The sequence below is a fragment of the Oncorhynchus masou genome, chromosome 11, assembly GCF_036934945.1.
Source record: "Oncorhynchus masou masou isolate Uvic2021 chromosome 11, UVic_Omas_1.1, whole genome shotgun sequence".
Lineage (NCBI taxonomy): Eukaryota > Metazoa > Chordata > Actinopteri > Salmoniformes > Salmonidae > Oncorhynchus > Oncorhynchus masou.
Window position 1 is genome coordinate 5,356,867 of NC_088222.1, and position 18,203 is coordinate 5,375,069.

General features: G+C 51.4%; 1 protein-coding gene across 1 annotated transcript in view; it reads right to left on the reverse strand.

Annotated features, from left to right (window-relative positions):
• LOC135548052 (metalloprotease TIKI1-like) overlaps positions 1–18,203 on the reverse strand; it is a 168,186-nt gene that overhangs the window by 98,700 nt on the left and 51,283 nt on the right. Inside the window, exons 3-4 of the mRNA XM_064977261.1 lie at positions 12,976–13,122; positions 10,291–10,465 (exon numbers count right to left, since the gene is read on the reverse strand). Coding sequence (XP_064833333.1) covers positions 10,291–10,465; positions 12,976–13,122 — 322 coding nt within the window. The remainder of the gene's footprint in view (positions 1–10,290; positions 10,466–12,975; positions 13,123–18,203) is intronic.

The following is an 18,203-nucleotide window of genomic DNA, read 5'->3' on the forward strand; positions in this document are numbered from 1 at the left end:
AGCTAGTTAGAGGAGATGTAGAACAGCTGAAGAATGAGAGACAGAGAAGGTAACCTAAAAAGACCAGCAGAGAGAGAGAGTGAAGAGAAAGGACAGGAACAGACATAACAAGACATGACAGTACCCCCACTCACCGAGCGCCTCCTGGCGCACTCGAGGAGGAAACCTGGCGGCAACGGAGGAAATCATCGATCAGCGAACGGTCCAGCACGTCCCGAGAGGGAACCCAACTCCTCTCCTCAGGACCGTACCCCTCCCAATCCACTAGGTACTGATGACCACGGCCCCGAGGGCGCATGTCCAAAATCTTACGAACCCTGTAGATGGGTGCGCCCTCGACAAGGATGGGGGGAGGGACGAGCGGGGGCGCGAAGAACGGGCTTAACACAGGAGACATGGAAGACCGGGTGAACGCGACGAAGATAGCGCGGGAGAAGAAGTCGCACTGCGACAGGATTAATGACCTGGGAAATACGGAATGGACCAATGAACCGCGGGGCCAACTTGCGAGAAGCTGTCTTAAGGGGAAGGTTCTGAGTGGAGAGCCATACTCTCTGACCGCAACAATATCTAGGACTCTTGGTCCTACGCTTATTAGCGGCCCTCACAGTCTGCGCCCTATTACGGCAAAGTGCCGACCTGACCCCCTTCCAGGTGCGCTCGCAACGCTGGACAAAAGCCTGAGCGGAGGGGACGCAGGACTCGGCGAGCTGAGATGAGAACAGCGGAGGCTGGTACCCGAGGCTACACTGAAAAGGGGATAGACCGGTAGCAGACGAGGGAAGCGAGTTGTGGGCGTACTCTGCCCAGGGGAGCTGTTCTGACCAAGACGCAGGGTTACGAAAAGAAAGACTGCGTAAAATGCGACCAACAGTCTGATTGGCCCGTTCGGCTTGACCGTTAGACTGGGGATGAAAGCCGGACGAGAGACTGACGGAAGCCCCAATCAAACGGCAAAACTCCCTCCAAAATTGAGACGTGAACTGCGGGCCTCTGTCGGAAACGACGTCAGACGGAAGGCCATGAATTCGGAAAACATTCTCGATAATGATCTGAGCCGTCTCCTTAGCAGAAGGGAGCTTATCGAGAGGAATGAAATGAGCCGCCTTAGAGAATCTATCGACAACCGTAAGAATAACTGTCTTCCCCGCTGATGAAGGCAGTCCGGTGATAAAATCTAAAGCGATGTGAGACCACGGTCGAGAGGGAATGGGAAGCGGTCTGAGACGGCCGGCAGGAGGAGAGTTCCCAGATTTAGTCTGCGCGCAGACCGAACAAGCGGCGACAAATCGACGCGCGTCACGTTCCCGAGTGGGCCACCAGAAACGCTGGCGAATGGAAGCGAGCGTACCCGAACGCCCGGGGTGGCCGGCTAACTTGGCAGAGTGGGCCCACTGAAGAACGGCCGGACGAGTAGGAACGGGAACGAACAGAAGGTTCCTAGGACAAGCTCGCGGCGACGGAGTGTGAGCGAGTGCTTGCTTTACCTGCCTCTCAATTCCCCAGACAGTCAACCCGACAACACGCCCGTCAGGGAGAATCCCCTCGGGGTCGGTGGAGACCTCAGAAGAACTGAAGAGACGAGATAAAGCATCAGGCTTGGTGTTTTTTGAGCCCGGACGATAAGAAATAACAAACTCGAAACGAGCGAAAAACAGAGCCCAACGAGCCTGACGCGCATTAAGTCGTTTGGCTGAACGGATGTACTCAAGGTTCCTATGGTCAGTCCAAACGACAAAAGGAACGGTCGCCCCCTCCAACCACTGTCGCCATTCGCCTAGGGCTAAGCGGATGGCGAGCAGTTCGCGATTACCAACATCATAGTTACGTTCTGACGGCGATAAGCGATGAGAGAAAACGCGCAAGGATGGACCTTGCCGTCAGAGAGAGAGCGCTGAGAAAGAATGGCTCCCACGCCCACCTCTGACGCGTCAACCTCAACAACAAACTGGCTAGAGATGTCAGGTGTAACAAGAATAGGAGCGGATGTAAAACGATTCTTAAGAAGATCAAAAGCTCCCTGGGCGGAAACGGACCACTTAAAGCACGTCTTAACAGAAGTAAGGGCTGTGAGGGGAGCTGCCACCTGACCGAAATTACGGATGAAACGACGATAGAAATTAGCGAAGCCCAGAAAGCGCTGCAGCTCGACGCGTGACTTAGGAACGGGCCAATCAATGACAGCCTGGACCTTAGCGGGATCCATCTTAATGCCCTCAGCGGAAATAACGGAACCGAGAAAAGGGACAGAGGCGGCATGAAAAATGCACTTCTCAGCCTTCACATAAAGACAGTTCTCCAAAAGGCGCTGGAGGACGCGTCGCACGTGCTGAACATGAATCGAGAGAGACGGAGAAAAAATCAGGATATCGTCCATGTAAACGAAAACAAAAATGTTCAGCATGTCTCTCAGGACGTCGTTAACTAGTGCCTGAAAGACAGCTGGAGCGTTAACGAGGCCGAAAGGAAGAACCCGGTATTCAAAGTGCCCTAACGGAGTGTTAAACGCCGTCTTCCACTCGTCCCCCTCCCTGATGCGCACGAGATGGTAGGCGTTACGAAGGTCCAATTTGGTGAAAAACCTGGCTCCCTGCAGGATCTCGAAGGCTGAAGACATAAGAGGAAGCGGATAACGATTCTTAACTGTTATGTCATTCAGCCCTCGATAATCCACGCATGGGCGCAGGGACCCGTCCTTCTTCTGAACAAAAACCCCCGCTCCGGGGGAGAGGAGGAGGAGACAATGGTACCGGCGTTGAGCGAAACCGACAAATAATCCTCGAGAGCCTTACGTTCGGGAGCCGACAGAGAGTATAATCTACCCCGGGGGAGTAGTTCCCGGAAGGAGATCAATACTACAGTCATACGACCGGTGTGGAGGGAGAGAAGTGGCCTTGGAACGACTGAACACCGTGCGCAGATCGTGATACTCCTCCGGCACCCCTGTCAAATCGCCAGGCTCCTCCTGTGAAGTAGAGACAGAGGAAACAGGAGGGATAGCAGACATTAAACAGGTTACATGACAAGAAACATTCCAGGATAGGATAGTATTACTAGACCAATTAATAGAAGGGTTATGGCGCACTAGCCAGGGATGACCCAAAACAACAGGTGTAAAAGGTGAACGAAAAATTAAAAAAGAAATGGTTTCGCTATGATTACCAGAGACAGTGAGGGTTAAAGGCAGCGTCTCACGCTGAATCTTGGGGAGAGAACTACCATCTAAAGCGAACAAGGCCGTGGGCTCCCTAACTGTCTGAGAGGAATGTCATGTTCCCGAGCCCAGGTCTCGTCCATAAAACAGCCCTCCGCCCCAGAGTCTATCAAGGCACTGCAGGAAGCAGATGAACCGGGCCAGCGGAGATGGACCGGAAAAGTAGTGCGTGATCCAGAAGGAGAGGCCTGAGTAGTTGCGCTCACCAGTAGCCCTCCTCTTACTGATGAGCTCTGGCTTTTACTGGACATGAGGTGACAAAATGACCAGCGGAGCCGCAGTAGAGACAGAGGCGATTGGTGATTCTCCGTTCCTTTTCCTTGGCCGAGATGCGGATACCCCCAGCTGCATAGGCTCAGCATCCGAGCCGGCGGAGGAGGGTGGCAGTGATGCGGCAGGTGGCAGTGATGTGGAGAGGGGAGCAGCGGAGAACGCGAGCTCCTTTCCACGAGCTCGGCGACGAAGATCAAACCGTCGCTCTATGCGAATAGCGAGAGCTATTAAGGAGTCCAGACTGGAAGGAACCTCCCGGGAGAGGATCTCGTCCTTAACCTCGACGAGGAGACCCTCCAGAAAACGAGCGAGCAAAGCCGGCTCGTTCCAGTCACTTGAGGCAGCGAGAGTGCGAAACTCAATAGAATAATCCGTTATGGATCGATTCCCCTGACATAGGGAAGACAGGGCCCTGGAAGCCTCCTCCCCAAAAACAGAACGGTCAAAAACCCGTATCATCTCCTCCTTAAAGTCTTGATACTGGTTAATACACTCAGCCCTCGCCTCCCAGACTGCCGTGCCCCACTCACGCGCCCGTCCGGTAAGGAGAGAAATGACGTAGGCGATGCGGGCTGCGCTCCTGGAGTAAGTGTTGGGCTGGAGAGAGAACACCACATCACACTGAGTGAGGAATGAGCGGCACTCAGTGGGCTCCCCAGAGTAACACGGCGGGTTGTTGATCCTGGGCTCCGGAGACTCGGAAACCCTGGAAGTGGGCGGTGGATCGAGGTGGAGTTGGTGAACCTGTCTTGTGAGGTCGGAGACTTGGACGGCCAGGGTCTCAACGGCATGTCGAGCAGCAGACAATTCCTCCTCGTGTCTGCCTAGCATCGCTCCCTGGATCTCGACGGCGGAGTGAAAAGGGTCCGGAGCCGCTGGGTCCATTCTTGGTCTGATTCTTCTGTTATGAACTTGAGTGAAGACCCAAAAGCGGTTTTAACAGAAAACAGAGTTCTTTAATGAAAAACAGGAATGGCATAAATCCTCTTCCAACGTTGTCAGCGGAACAAAAGAACGTTAGTATAGTGCAGGATGCACCTGCCAGGCAGACTCCGACAGGACAGGACAAGGTGGAAGCAAACGAGACGACAGCTTGCTTCTGGCATCAAAAAACACAAACAAGAATCAGACACTGAAAGTAGCAGGAACAGAGAAAGAAATAGAGACCTAATCAGAGGGGGAAGAGAGAACAGGTGTGAAAGAGTGAATGAGCTAGTTAGAGGAGATGTAGAACAGCTGAAGAATGAGAGACAGAGAAGGTAACCTAAAAAGACCAGCAGAGAGAGAGAGTGAAGAGAAAGGACAGGAACAGACATAACAAGACATGACACCATTCTTGCATAATCAATGCTTGGAGTTTGTCAGAATTTGTGGGGTTTTGTTTGTTCACTCGCCTCTTGAGGATTGACCACAAGTTCTCAATGGGATTAAAGGTCTGGGGAATTTCCTGGCCATGGACCCAAAATATCGATGTTTTGTTCCCCGAGCCACTTAGTTATCACTTTTGCCTTATGGCAAGGTGCTCCATCATGCTGGAAAAGGCATTGTTCGTCACCAAACTGTTCCTGGATGGTTGGGAGAAGTTGCTCTCGGAGGATGTGTTGGTACCATTCTTTATTCATGGTTGTGTTCTTAGGCAAAATTGTGAGTGAGCCCACTCCCTTGGCTGAGAAGCAACCCCACACATGAACGGCCTCAGGATGCTTTACATTTGGCATGACACAGGATTGATGGTAGTGCTCACCTTGTCTTCTCCAGACAAGCTTTTTTCCCGGATGCCCCAAACAATCGGAAAGGGGATTCATCAGAGAAAATGACTTTACCCCAGTCCTCAGCTGTCCAATCCCTGTACCTCTTGCAGAATATCAGTCCATCCCTGATGTTTTTCCTGGAGAGAAGTGGCTCCCCGAAGCCTTCTTTACAACAATTGAACCGCTCTCCTTGAAGTTCTTGATGATCCGATAAATGGTTGATTTAGGTGCAACTTACTGGCAGCAATATCCTTGCCTGTGAAGCCCTTTTTGTGTAAAGCAATGATGACGGCACGTGTTTCCTTGCAGGTAACCATGGTTGACAGAGGAAGAACAATGATTCTAAGCACCACCCTCCTTTTGAAGCTTCCAGTCTGTTATTCGAACTCAATCAGCATGACAGAGTGATCTCCAGCCTTGTCCTCGTCAACACTCACACCTGTGTTAACGAGAGAATCACTGACATGATGCCAGCTGGTCCTTTTGTGGCAGGGCTGAAATGCAGTGGAAATAGTTTTTGGGGATTCAGTTCATTTGCATGGCAAAGAGGGACTTTGCAATGAATTGCAATTCATCTGATCACTCTTCATAACATTCTGGAGTATATGCAAATTGCCATCATACAAACGGAGGCAGCAGACTTTGTGAAAATTAATATTTGTGTCATTCTCAAAACTTTTGGCCACGACTGTATATACTGTATATTCGTTAGATTCATTGTTAGATATTACTGCATAGTCAGAACTAGAAGCACAAGCATTTCGCTACACTTACACGCATTAACATCTGCTAACCATGTGTATGTGACCATTAACATCTGCTAACCATGTGTATGTGACCAATACAATTTGATTTGATTGCGAAGACCTCACCATACATCTGCCTGTAGTTATTGAACTCAACCTGCAAGAGTTTTTATTAGGATTTTTATTTAACTTGGCAATTCATTTAAGAACAAATTATTTTTGTCAATGACGGCCCAGGAACAGTGGGTTAACTGCCTTGTTCAGGGGCAGAGCGACAGATTTTTACCTTGTCAGCTCGGAGATTCGATCTTGCAACATTTCTTGCAACAGATCTTCCAACACTCTAACCACTAGGTTACCTGCCGCCCCATGTTGTGATGGAGCGGGAGGAAACAGCTGCGGGCAAGGTTCTGACAGATGGGTGTGTCTTAGCGGTGGCAAGGACACACCAAAAAACACCCCATATCGAACCACACCCCCAAGCCAACTCACATTTGACTTTTGTCATGGCAACCAGCATTTCTTGTGGAGCAGGCCAAATCAGCGGGTGCAGTGTCCCTTTAAACCCTTCTCAGAACTCAACACACACACACACACACACACACACACACACACACATGATTACACACACACACACACTTTGGCTGGTGCTGGTCATTATTAACTAAAAGTGACGACATCCTCTCAAGGCCTCAGTTCACACCTCTGGGAAGCAGCACTTTATATGCAGCTGTAAAACATGATTACAGATACAAAAATGTTGAGGTGGTAGTTGGGGGAGAGGAGGTGGGCAGGGGGTAGTGGAGGAGAGGAGGTGGGCAGGGGGTAGTGGAGGAGAGGAGGTGGGCAGGGGATAGTGGAGGAGAGGAGGTGGGCAGGGGGTAGTGGAGGGGAGGAGGTGGGCAGGGGGTAGTGGAGGAGGTGGGCAGGGGGTAGTGGAGGAGAGGAGGTGGGCAGGGGGGTAGTGGAGGGGAGGAGGTGGGCAGGGGGTAGTGGAGGGGAGGAGGTGGGCAGGGGGTAGTGGAGGAGAGGAGGTGAGCAGGGGGTAGTGGAGGAGGTGGGCAGGGTGTAGTGGAGGGGAGGAGATGGGCAGGGGGTAGTGGAGGGGAGGAGGTGGGCAGGGGTTAGTGGAGGGGAGGAGGTGGGCAGGGGGTAGTGGAGGAGAGGAGGTGGGCAGGGGGTAGTGGAGGTGAGGAGGTGGGCAGGGGTAGTGGAGGGGAGGAGGTGGGCAGGGAGTAGTGGAGGGGGAGGAGGTGGGCAGGGGGTAGTGGAGGGGAGGAGGTGGGCAGGGGGTAGTGGAGGGGAGGAGGTGGGCAGGGGGTAGTGGAGGGGAGGAGGTTGTGTGTGGTAAGAGTGACAGAGAGAGGGTCCTAACTCTCCAGAATGAGACTTGGCAGGAGTAGCCACAGCCCTCAGCCCCACAGGCCCTCAGATCTCAGCCCTCAGATCTCAGCCCTCAGCTCTCAGCCCCCGGCCCTCCGCTCTCAGCCCTCAGATCTCAGCTCTCAGCCCCCGGCCCTCCGCTCTCAGCCCTCAGCCCCCAGCTCTCAGCCCCCGGCACTCCGCTCTCAGCCCTCAGCTCTCAGCCCTCAGATCTCAGCCCTCAGCTCTCAGCCCCCGGCCCTCCGCTCTCAGCCCTCAGCCCTCTGCTCTCAGCCCCCGGCCCTCCGCTAGTCAGCCCCCAGCTCTCAGCCCCCGGCACTCCGCTCTCAGCCCTCTGCTCTCAGCCCCCGGCCCTCCGCTAGTCAGCCCTCAGCTCTCAGCCCCCGGCACTCCGCTCTCAGCCCTCTGCTCTCAGCCCCCGGCCCTCCGCTAGTCAGCCCCCAGCTCTCAGCCCCCGGCACTCCGCTCTCAGCCCTCTGCTCTCAGCCCCCGGCCCTCCGCTAGTCAGCCCCCAGCTCTCAGCCCCCGGCACTCCGCTCTCAGCCCTCTGCTCTCAGCCCCCGGCCCTCCGCTAGTCAGCCCCCAGCTCTCAGCCCCGGCACTCCGCTCTCAGCCCTCTGCTCTCAGCCCCCGGCCCTCCGCTAGTCAGCCCCCAGCTCTCAGCCCCCGGCACTCCGCTCTCAGCCCTCTGCTCTCAGCCCCCGGCACTCAGCCCTCGACCCTCTGCTCTCGTAGCTCCTTCAACATGAACTCTCCAAAGTTCACACCCTCTTTAAACCTGCTCAGCTTCCAAGTCTCAGTTAAATGAACCAAACAATGTGGCAACAAGTGGATTTCTGAATTTCACCCCTAAAACTGAGAACATTGCCATACAAATCCCAGCCAACAGAGGTCGGCAGGTCAAAGAGAAGGACTACAATACATCCAGCCAACAGAGGTTGCAGGTCAAAGAGAAGGACTACAATACATCCAGCCAACAGAGGTCAAAGAGAAGGACTACAATACATCCAGCCAACAGAGGTCAAAGAGAAGGACTACAATACATCCAGCCAACAGAGGTCGCAGGTCAAAGAGAAGGACTACGATACATCCAGCCAACAGAGGTCAAAGAGAAGGACAACAATACATCCAGCCAACAGAGGCCAAAGAGAAGGACTACAATACATCCAGCCAACAGAGGTCAAAGAGAAGGACTACAATACATCCAGCCAACAGAGGTCAAAGAGAAAGACTACAATACATCCAGCCAACAGAGGTCAAAGAGAAGGACTACGATACATCCAGCCAACAGAGGTCAAAGAGAAGGACGACAATACATCCAGCCAACAGAGGTCGCAGGTCAAAGAGAAGGACTACAATACATCCAGCCAACAGAGGTCACAGGTCAAAGAGAAGGACTACGATACATCCAGCCAACAGAGGTCAAAGAGAAGGACTACAATACATCCAGCCAACAGAGGTTGCAGGTCAAAGAGAAGGACTACGATACATCCAGCCAACAGAGGTCAAAGAGAAGGACTACAATACATCCAGCCAACAGAGGTCAAAGAGAAGGACTACAATACACTACTTTAGACCAGAGCCCTATGGAACCCTATTCCCTATATAGTGCACTACTTTAGACCAGAGCCCTATGGAACCCTATTCCCTATATATAGTGCACTACTTTAGACCAGAGCCCTATAGAACCCTATTCCCTATATATAGTGCACTACTTTAGACCAGAACCCTATAGAACCCTATTCCCTATATATAGTGCACTACTTTAGACCAGAGCACACAGGGAGTAGGGTGTGATTTGGGGTGTAGATGTATGACTTCAGGCCTTGGAGAAGTGTTCTACCACCGCCCCAGGGAGCGAAGGAGTGAAGGAATGAAGGGAGGATAAAGAGAGGAGATATATATAGTCTGCTCATGTAAAGATGATTCACTTTTCATAGCTCTATACTGAATCAATCAGTGGGCCCAATCATTAGAAAGGCAAACCATTACATTGTTGTAGGCTTAAACACACCAACCTAGAAGTCATGATCCTTTCCCATCATATCTGACATTTAGAAGAGGGTAGTAAGAACTCAGGGTGCAATCAACATCCCCATTTGTTTTTGTATTTAATAAGGATCCCCATTAGTTCCTGCCAAGCCAGCAGCTACTCTTCCTGGAGTTTATTATGGATACCCATTAGTTCCTGCCACCCCAGCAGCTACTCTTCCTGGGGTTTATTATGGATCTCCTTTAGTAACCTGACCAGGCAGCAGCTACTCTTCCTGGGGTTTATTATGGATCCCCATTAGTTCCTGCCAAGGCAGCAGCTACTCTTCCTGGGGTTTATTATGGATCCCCATTAGTTCCTGTCAGGGCAGCAGCTACTCTTCCTGGGGTTTATTATGGATCCCCATTAGTTCCTGCCAAGCCAGCAGCTACTCTTCCTGGGGTTTATTATGGATCTCCTTTAGTAACCTGACCAGGCAGCAGCTACTCTTCCTGGGGTTTATTATGGATCCCCATTAGTTCCTGCCAAGCCAGCAGCTACTCTTCCTGGGGTTTATTATGGATCCCCATTAGTTCCTGCCAAGGCAGCAGCTACTCTTCCTGGGGTTTATTATGGATCTCCATTAGTTCCTGCCAAGGCAGCAGCTACTCTTCCTGGGGTTTATTATGGATCCCCATTAGTTCCTGCCAAGCCAGCAGCTACTCTTCCTGGGGTTTATTATGGATCTCCTTTAGTAACCTGACCAGGCAGCAGCTACTCTTCCTGGGGTTTATTATGGATCCCCATTAGTTCCTGCCAAGGCAGCGGCTACTCTTCCTGGGGTTTATTATGGATCCCTATTAGTTCCTGTCAAGGCAGCAGATACTCTTCCTGGTGTCCAGCAGATAATAGCCCATCATCATCATCACCCTCCTCATCATCATCACTGACCTGCTCCGAAGGCGAAGAAGAAGCTGTTGTCAGGGTGTTCTTCCATCAGAGCCTTAACCCTGTTCCCCATCCTGTCGTTCCTCTTGTAGATCAGTTCCTGTCTGAAGTAGCTGTCTATCTCCTGGGCCGTTATCTGTTCGCTGGGGCGCAGGGTCACGTTGTTGAAGTTGGGGACCTGCAGAGGGATGAATTGCTTTGTCATAATGGACATATTACACTCCAGTAAGCACAACATAGTCATTACATTTTAGCTGCTCATTCATTAAGCTGGAATCTGTTGACTTACGGAGCAAAGACAGGTTATTGAAGTTGGGGACCTTGACAGGCTGAAGGCAGGGTTAGGACAGGGTAGGGACAGGGTTAGGACAGGGTAGGGACGGGATTTGGACAGGGTGGGGACAGGGTGGGGACAGGGTAGGGTAGGGACAGGATTTGGACAGGGTAGGGACAGGGATAGGACAGGGTAGGGCCAGGGTAGGGACAGGGTTAGGACAGGGTAGGGACAGGGTGGGGACAGGGTAGGACAGGATGGGGACAGGGTTAGGACAGGGTAGGGACAGGGTTAGGACAGGGTAGGGTCAGGGTAGAGGCAGGGTTAGGACAAGGTGGGACAGGGTTAGGACAGGGTAGGGATAGGGTTAGGACAGGGTAGGTACAGGGTTAGGGACAGGGTTAGGACAGGGTTAGGGACAGGGTAGGGACAGGGTTAGGACAGGGTAGGGACAGGATTAGGACAGGGTAGGGACTGGGTAAAGTCAGGGTTAGGACAAGGTCGGACAGGGTTAGGACAAGGTAGGGACAGGATGGGGACAGGGTAGGGACAGGGTTAGGACAGGGTTAGGACAGGGCAAAGACAGGGTTAGGACAAGGCCGGACAGGGTTAGGACAGGGTTAAGACAGGATAGGGACAGGGTGGGGACAGGGTTAGGACAGGGTTAGGACAGGGTAAGGCAGGGTTAGGACAAGGTGGGACAGGGTTAGGACAGGGTAGGGACAGGGTTAGAACAGGGTAAAGGCAGGGTTAGGACAAGGTGGGACAGGGTTAGGAAAGAGTTAGGACAGGGATAGGGACAGGGTTAGGGACAGGGTAGGGACAGGGTTAGGACAGAGTAGGGACAGGGTTAGGACAGGGTAGGGACAGGGTTAGGGACAGGGTTAGGACAGGGTTAGGGCAGGGTTAGGACAGGGTTAGGGACAGGGATAGGGACAGGGTTAGGACAGGGTTAGGGACAGGGTAGGGACAGGGTAGGGACAGGGTAAAGGCAGGGTTAGGACAAGGTCGGATAGGGTTAGGACAGGGTGGGGACAGGGTTAGGACAGGGTAAGGACAGGGTGGGGACAGGGTAGGGACAGGGTTAGGACAGGGTTAGGACAGGGTAAAGACAGGGTTAGGACAGGGTTAGGACAAGGTCGGACAGGGTTAGGACAGGGTAGGCACAGGGTTAGGACAGGGTAAAGGCAGGGTTACGACAAGGTGGGACAGGGTTAGGAAAGAGTTACGACAGGGATAGGGACAGGGTTAGGGACAGGGTAGGGACAGGGTTAGGACAGGGTAGGGACAGTGTTAGGACAGGGTAGGGTCAGGGTTAGGACAGGGTTAGGGCAGGGTTAGGACAGGGTTAGGGACAGGGTAAGGACAGGGTTAGGGCAGGGTAAGGGCAGGGTTAGGACAGGGTAAAGGCAGGGTTAGGACAGGGTAGGGACAGGGTAGGGACAGGGTAGGGACAGGGTTCGGGCAGGGTAAGGGCATGGTTAGGATAGGGTAGGGACAGGGTTAGGACAGGGTTAGGGACAGGGTTAGGACAGGGTAGGGATAGGGTTAGGACAGGGTAGGTACAGGGTTAGGGACAGGGTTAGGACAGGGTTAGGGACAGGGTAGGGACAGGGTAAGGGCAGGGTAAGAGCAGGGTAAAGGCAGAGTTAGGACAGGGTTAGGACAAGGTCATATAGGGTAAGGGCAGGGTTAGGACAGGGTAGGGACAGGGTTAGGACAGGGTTAGGGACAGGGTAGGGGCAGGGTAAGGGCAGGGTTAGGACAGGGAAAAGGCAGGGTTAGGACAGGGTAGGGACAGGTTAGGGACAGGGTTAGGACAGGGTAGGGACAGGGTTAGGACAGGGTAGGGACGGGGTGAGGTTAGGATGGGGTTAGGACAAGGTCAGACAGGGTGGGGACAGGGATAGGACAGGGTTAGGCCAGTGTTATGACAGGATAAGGGTTAGAGCTCAGGGGTTGGGGTTATGGGTCAGGGGTTGGGGTCAGGGATAGAGGTTAGGGGTCAGAGGTAAGGACATGGTTAGAGGCCTGAATTAAAGGGTCAGAGGTCAGAGGTTGGGGTCAGGGTGGTTGTAACTGACCTGAGAGGTGTTGTGGTTGAAGATGAGGGAGTTGAGGTCTCCACAATAGTAGTGTTAGGGGTCATTAGTGTTAGGGGGTCATTAGTGCTCGGGGTCGTTAGTGTTCGGGGTCGTTAGTGTTCGGGGTCGTTAGTGTTAGGGGTCGTTAGTGTTAGGGATCGTTAGTGTTAGGGGTCGTTAGTGTTTGGGGTCATTAGTGTTAGGGGTCGTTAGTGTTTGGGGTCGTTAGTGTTAGGGGTCATTAGTGTTAGGGGTCATTAGTGTTAGGGGTCATTAGTGTTAGGGGTTGTTAGTGTTAGGAGTAACGAGGTCAGGGTGGTCGTAACTGACCTGAGAGGTGTCGTGGTTAAAGATGATGGAGTTGAGGTCTCCACAGTTGTAGTGCTTGATGAGGTCCTCAGTGGTATAGGAGCCCTGCAGACTGCCTGCTCTCACACTCTCCTGCTGTACAAGGGTCTGGTTCAGGGCAAAGATCACCTGGAGATGAGGAAGATATGCACATTGACTACATTAATCAATTATAAGAGGTAGGGAATCACATTTACGACATTAATCAATAATAAGAAGTAGGGAATTACATGAATCAATAATAAGAGGTAGGGAATCACATTTACGACATGAATCAATAATAAGAAGTAGGGAATCACATTTACTACATGAATCAATAATAAGAAGAAGGGAATCACATTTACGACATGAATCAATAATAAGAAGTAGGGAATCACATTTACGACATGATTCAATAATAAGAGGTAGGGAATCACATTTACTACATGAATCAATAATAAGAGGTAGGGAATCACATTTACTACATGAATCAATAATAAGAAGTAGGGAATCACATTTACTACATGAATCAATAATAAGAGGTAGGGAATCACATTTACTACATGAATCAATAATAAGAGGTAGGGAATCACATTTACTACATGAATCAATAATAAGAGGTAGGGAATCACATTTACTACATGAATCAATAATAAGAGGTAGGGAATCACATTTACGACATGAATCAATAATAAGAAGTAGGGAATTACATGAATCAATAATAAGAGGTAGGGAATCACATTTACTACATGAATCAATAATAAGAAGTAGGGAATCACATTTACTACATGAATCAATAATAAGAAGTAGGGAATCACATTTACTACATGAATCAATAATAAGAAGTAGGGAATCACATTTACTACATGAATCAATAATAAGAGGTAGGGAATCACATTTACTACATGAATCAATAATAAGAAGTAGGGAATCACATTTACTACATGAATCAATAATAAGAAGAAGGGAATCACATTTACGACATGAATCAATAATAAGAAGTAGGGAATCACATTTACGACATGAATCAATAATAAGAAGTAGGGAATCACATTTACGACATGAATCAATAATAAGAAGTAGGGAATCACATTTACGACATGAATCAATAATAAGAGGTAGGGAATCACATTTACTACATGAATCAATAATAAGAAGTAGGGAATCACATTTACTACATGAATCAATAATAAGAAGTAGGGAATCACATTTACGACATGAATCAATAATAAGAGGTAGGGAATCACATTTACTACATGAATCAATAATAAGAGGTAGGGAATCACATTTACTACATGAATCAATAATAAGAAGTAGGGAATCACATTTACTACATGAATCAATAATAAGAAGAAGGGAATCACATTTACGACATGAATCAATAATAAGAGGTAGGGAATCACATTTACTACATGAATCAATAATAAGAGGTAGGGAATCACATTGACTACATTAATCAATACAAAAGGCTTTCCCCCCTCCCCTAACACTACCCCCTCCCCTAACACTAACCTCCCCCCCGAATACTACCCCCCTCCCCTAACACTAATCCCCCTCCCCTAACACTACCCCCCCAACACTACCCCCCTCCCCTAACACTAACCCACTCCCCTAACACTAACCCCCTCCCCTAACACTACCCCCTCCCCTAACACTACCCCCTCCCCTAACACTAACCCCACTCCCCTAACACTAACCCCCTCCCCTAACACTACCCCCTCCCCTAACACTACCCCCTCCCCTAACACTACCCCCTCCCCTAACACTAACCCCACTCCCCTAACACTAACCCCCTCCCCTAACACTACCCCCCTCCCCTAACACTACCCCCTCCCCTAACACTACCCCCTCCCCTAACACTAACCCCACTCCACTAACACTATCCCCCTCCCCTAACACTACCCCCTCCCCTAACACTAACCCCACTCCACTAACACTATCCCCCTCCCCTAACACTACCCCCTCCCCTAACACTAACCCCCTCCCCTAACACTACCCCCCTCCCCCTAACACTACCCCCCTCCCCTAACACTATCCCCCCTCCACTAATTGGAGTAAACTAGTGGACAATAACACTTAGGCTTCTCCTTCGAATGTATACATACTATATACATGTATGGACACAGTATATTTACAGTAGTTATCTTCTCATTGTTTTTAGTCCCACCTTTCAGCTCCCCTCAACCCCTCCCATCTATCTCTGAACACCATCCAGTCCCCTCCATCAGCTCCCCTCAACCCCTCCCATCTATCTCTGAACACCATCCAGTCCCCTCCTTCAGCTCCCCTCAACCCCTCCCATCTATCTCTGAACACCATCCAGTCCCCTCCTTCTGCTCCCCTCAACCCCTCCCATCTATCTCTGAACACCATCCAGTCCCCTCCTTCAGCTCCCCTCAACCCCTCCCATCTATCTCTGAACACCATCCAGTCCCCTCCTTCAGCTCCCCTCAACCCCTCCCATCTATCTCTGAACACCATCCAGTCCCATCCTTCAGCTCCCCTCAACCCCTCCCATCTATCTCTGAACACCATCCAGTCCCCTCCTTCAGCTCCACTCAACCCCTCCCATCTATCTCTGAACACCATCCAGTCCTTCAGCTCCCCTCAACCCCTCCCATCTATCTCTGAACACCATCCAGTCCTTCAGCTCCCCTCAACCCCTCCCATCTATCTCTGAACACCATCCAGTCCTTCAGCTCCCCTCAATCCCTCCCATCTATCTCTGAACACCATCCAGTCCCCTCCTTCAGCTCCCCTCAACCCCTCCCATCTATCTCAGAACACCATCCAGTCCCCTCCTTCAGCTCCCCTCAACCCCTCCCATCTATCTCTGAACACCATCCAGTCCTTCAGCTCCCCTCAACCCCTCCCATCTATCTCTGAACACCATCCAGTCCCCTCCTTCAGCTCCCCTCAACCCCTCCCATCTATCTCAGAACACCATCCAGTCCCCTCCTTCAGCTCCCCTCAACCCCTCCCATCTATCTCTGAACACCATCCAGTCCTTCAGCTCCCCTCAACCCCTCCCATCTATCTCTGAACACCATCCAGTCCCATCCTTCAGCTCCCCTCAACCCCTCCCATCTATCTCTGAACACCATCCAGTCCCCTCCTTCAGCTCCCCTCAACCCCTCCCATCTATCTCAGAACACCATCCAGTCCCCTCCTTCAGCTCCCCTCAACCCCTCCCATCTATCTCTGAACACCATCCAGTCCTTCAGCTCCCCTCAACCCCTCCCATCTATCTCTGAACACCATCCAGTCCTTCAGCTCCCCTCAATCCCTCCCATCTATCTCTGAACACCATCCAGTCCCCTCCTTCAGCTCCCCTCAACCCCTCCCATCTATCTCAGAACACCATCCAGTCCCCTCCTTCAGCTCCCCTCAACCCCTCCCATCTATCTCTGAACACCATCCAGTCCTTCAGCTCCCCTCAACCCCTCCCATCTATCTCAGAACACCATCCAGTCCCCTCCTTCAGCTCCCCTCAACCCCTCCCATCTATCTCTGAACACCATCCAGTCCCATCCTTCAGCTCCCCTCAACCCCTCCCATCTATCTCTGAACACCATCCAGTCCCATCCTTCAGCTCAACTCAACCCCTCCCATATATCTCTGAACACCATCCAGTCCCCTCCTTCAGCTCAACTCAACCCCTCCCATCTATCTCTGAACACCATCCAGTCCCATCCTTCAGCTCCCCTCAACCCCTCCCATCTATCTCTGAACACCATCCAGTCCTTCAGCTCCCCTCAACCCCTCCAATCTATCTCTGAACACCATCCAGTCCTTCAGCTCAACTCAACCCCTCCCATCTATCTCTGAACACCATCCAGTCCCATCCTTCAGCTCCCCTCAACCCCTCCCATCTATCTCTGAACACCATCCAGTCCCCTCCTTCAGCTCCCCCTCAACCCCTCCCATCTATCTCAGAACACCATCCAGTCCCCTCCTTCAGCTCCCCTCAACCCCTCCCATCTATCTCTGAACACCATCCAGTCCTTCAGCTCCCCTCAACCCCTCCCATCTATCTCTGAACACCATCCAGTCCCCTCCTTCAGCTCCCCTCAACCCCTCCCATCTATCTCAGAACACCATCCAGTCCCCTCCTTCAGCTCCCCTCAACCCCTCCCATCTATCTCTGAACACCATCCAGTCCTTCAGCTCCCCTCAACCCCTCCCATCTATCTCTGAACACCATCCAGTCCCATCCTTCAGCTCCCCTCAACCCCTCCCATCTATCTCTGAACACCATCCAGTCCCATCCTTCAGCTCAACCCAACCCCTCCCATATATCTCTGAACACCATCCAGTCCCCTCCTTCAGCTCAACTCAACCCCTCCCATCTATCTCTGAACACCATCCAGTCCCATCCTTCAGCTCCCCTCAACCCCTCCCATCTATCTCTGAACACCATCCAGTCCTTCAGCTCCCCTCAACCCCTCCAATCTATCTCTGAACACCATCCAGTCCTTCAGCTCAACTCAACCCCTCCCATCTATCTCTGAACACCATCCAGTCCCATCCTTCAGCTCCCCTCAACCCCTCCCATCTATCTCTGAACACCATCCAGTCCCATCCTTCAGCTCAACTCAACCCCTCCCATCTATCTCTGAACACCATCCAGTCCCCTCCTTCAGCTCAACTCAACCCCTCCCATCTATCTCTGAACACCATCCAGTCCCATCCTTCAGCTCCCCTCAACCCCTCCCATCTATCTCTGAACACCATCCAGTCCTTCAGCTCCCCTCAACCCCTCCAATCTATCTCTGAACACCATCCAGTCCTTCAGCTCAACTCAACCCCTCCCATCTATCTCTGAACACCATCCAGTCCCCTCCTTCAGCTCAGCTCAACCCCTCCCATCTATCTCTGAACACCATCCAGTCCCATCCAATTGAATAAGCTGGTTACATCTTGAGGACACTGTAACGGCATTCGTCCTCTGAGGAAGAGGAGAGCAAGGATCGGACCAATACGCAGCGTGGTAAGCGTCCATGATACTTTAATAATAACTGAACACGACTCAATACAAAAATAACAAAGTGAAACGAAAACCGAAACAGTCCTGAATGTTGACACAAACAGTAAAACAGTCACCCACATCACACAGGTGGGAAAAGGCTACCGAAGTAGGATTCTCAATCGGAGACAACTAACGACACCTGCCTCTGATTGAGAACCATACCAGGCCAAACACATAAACACAACATAGAAAAAACTAACAT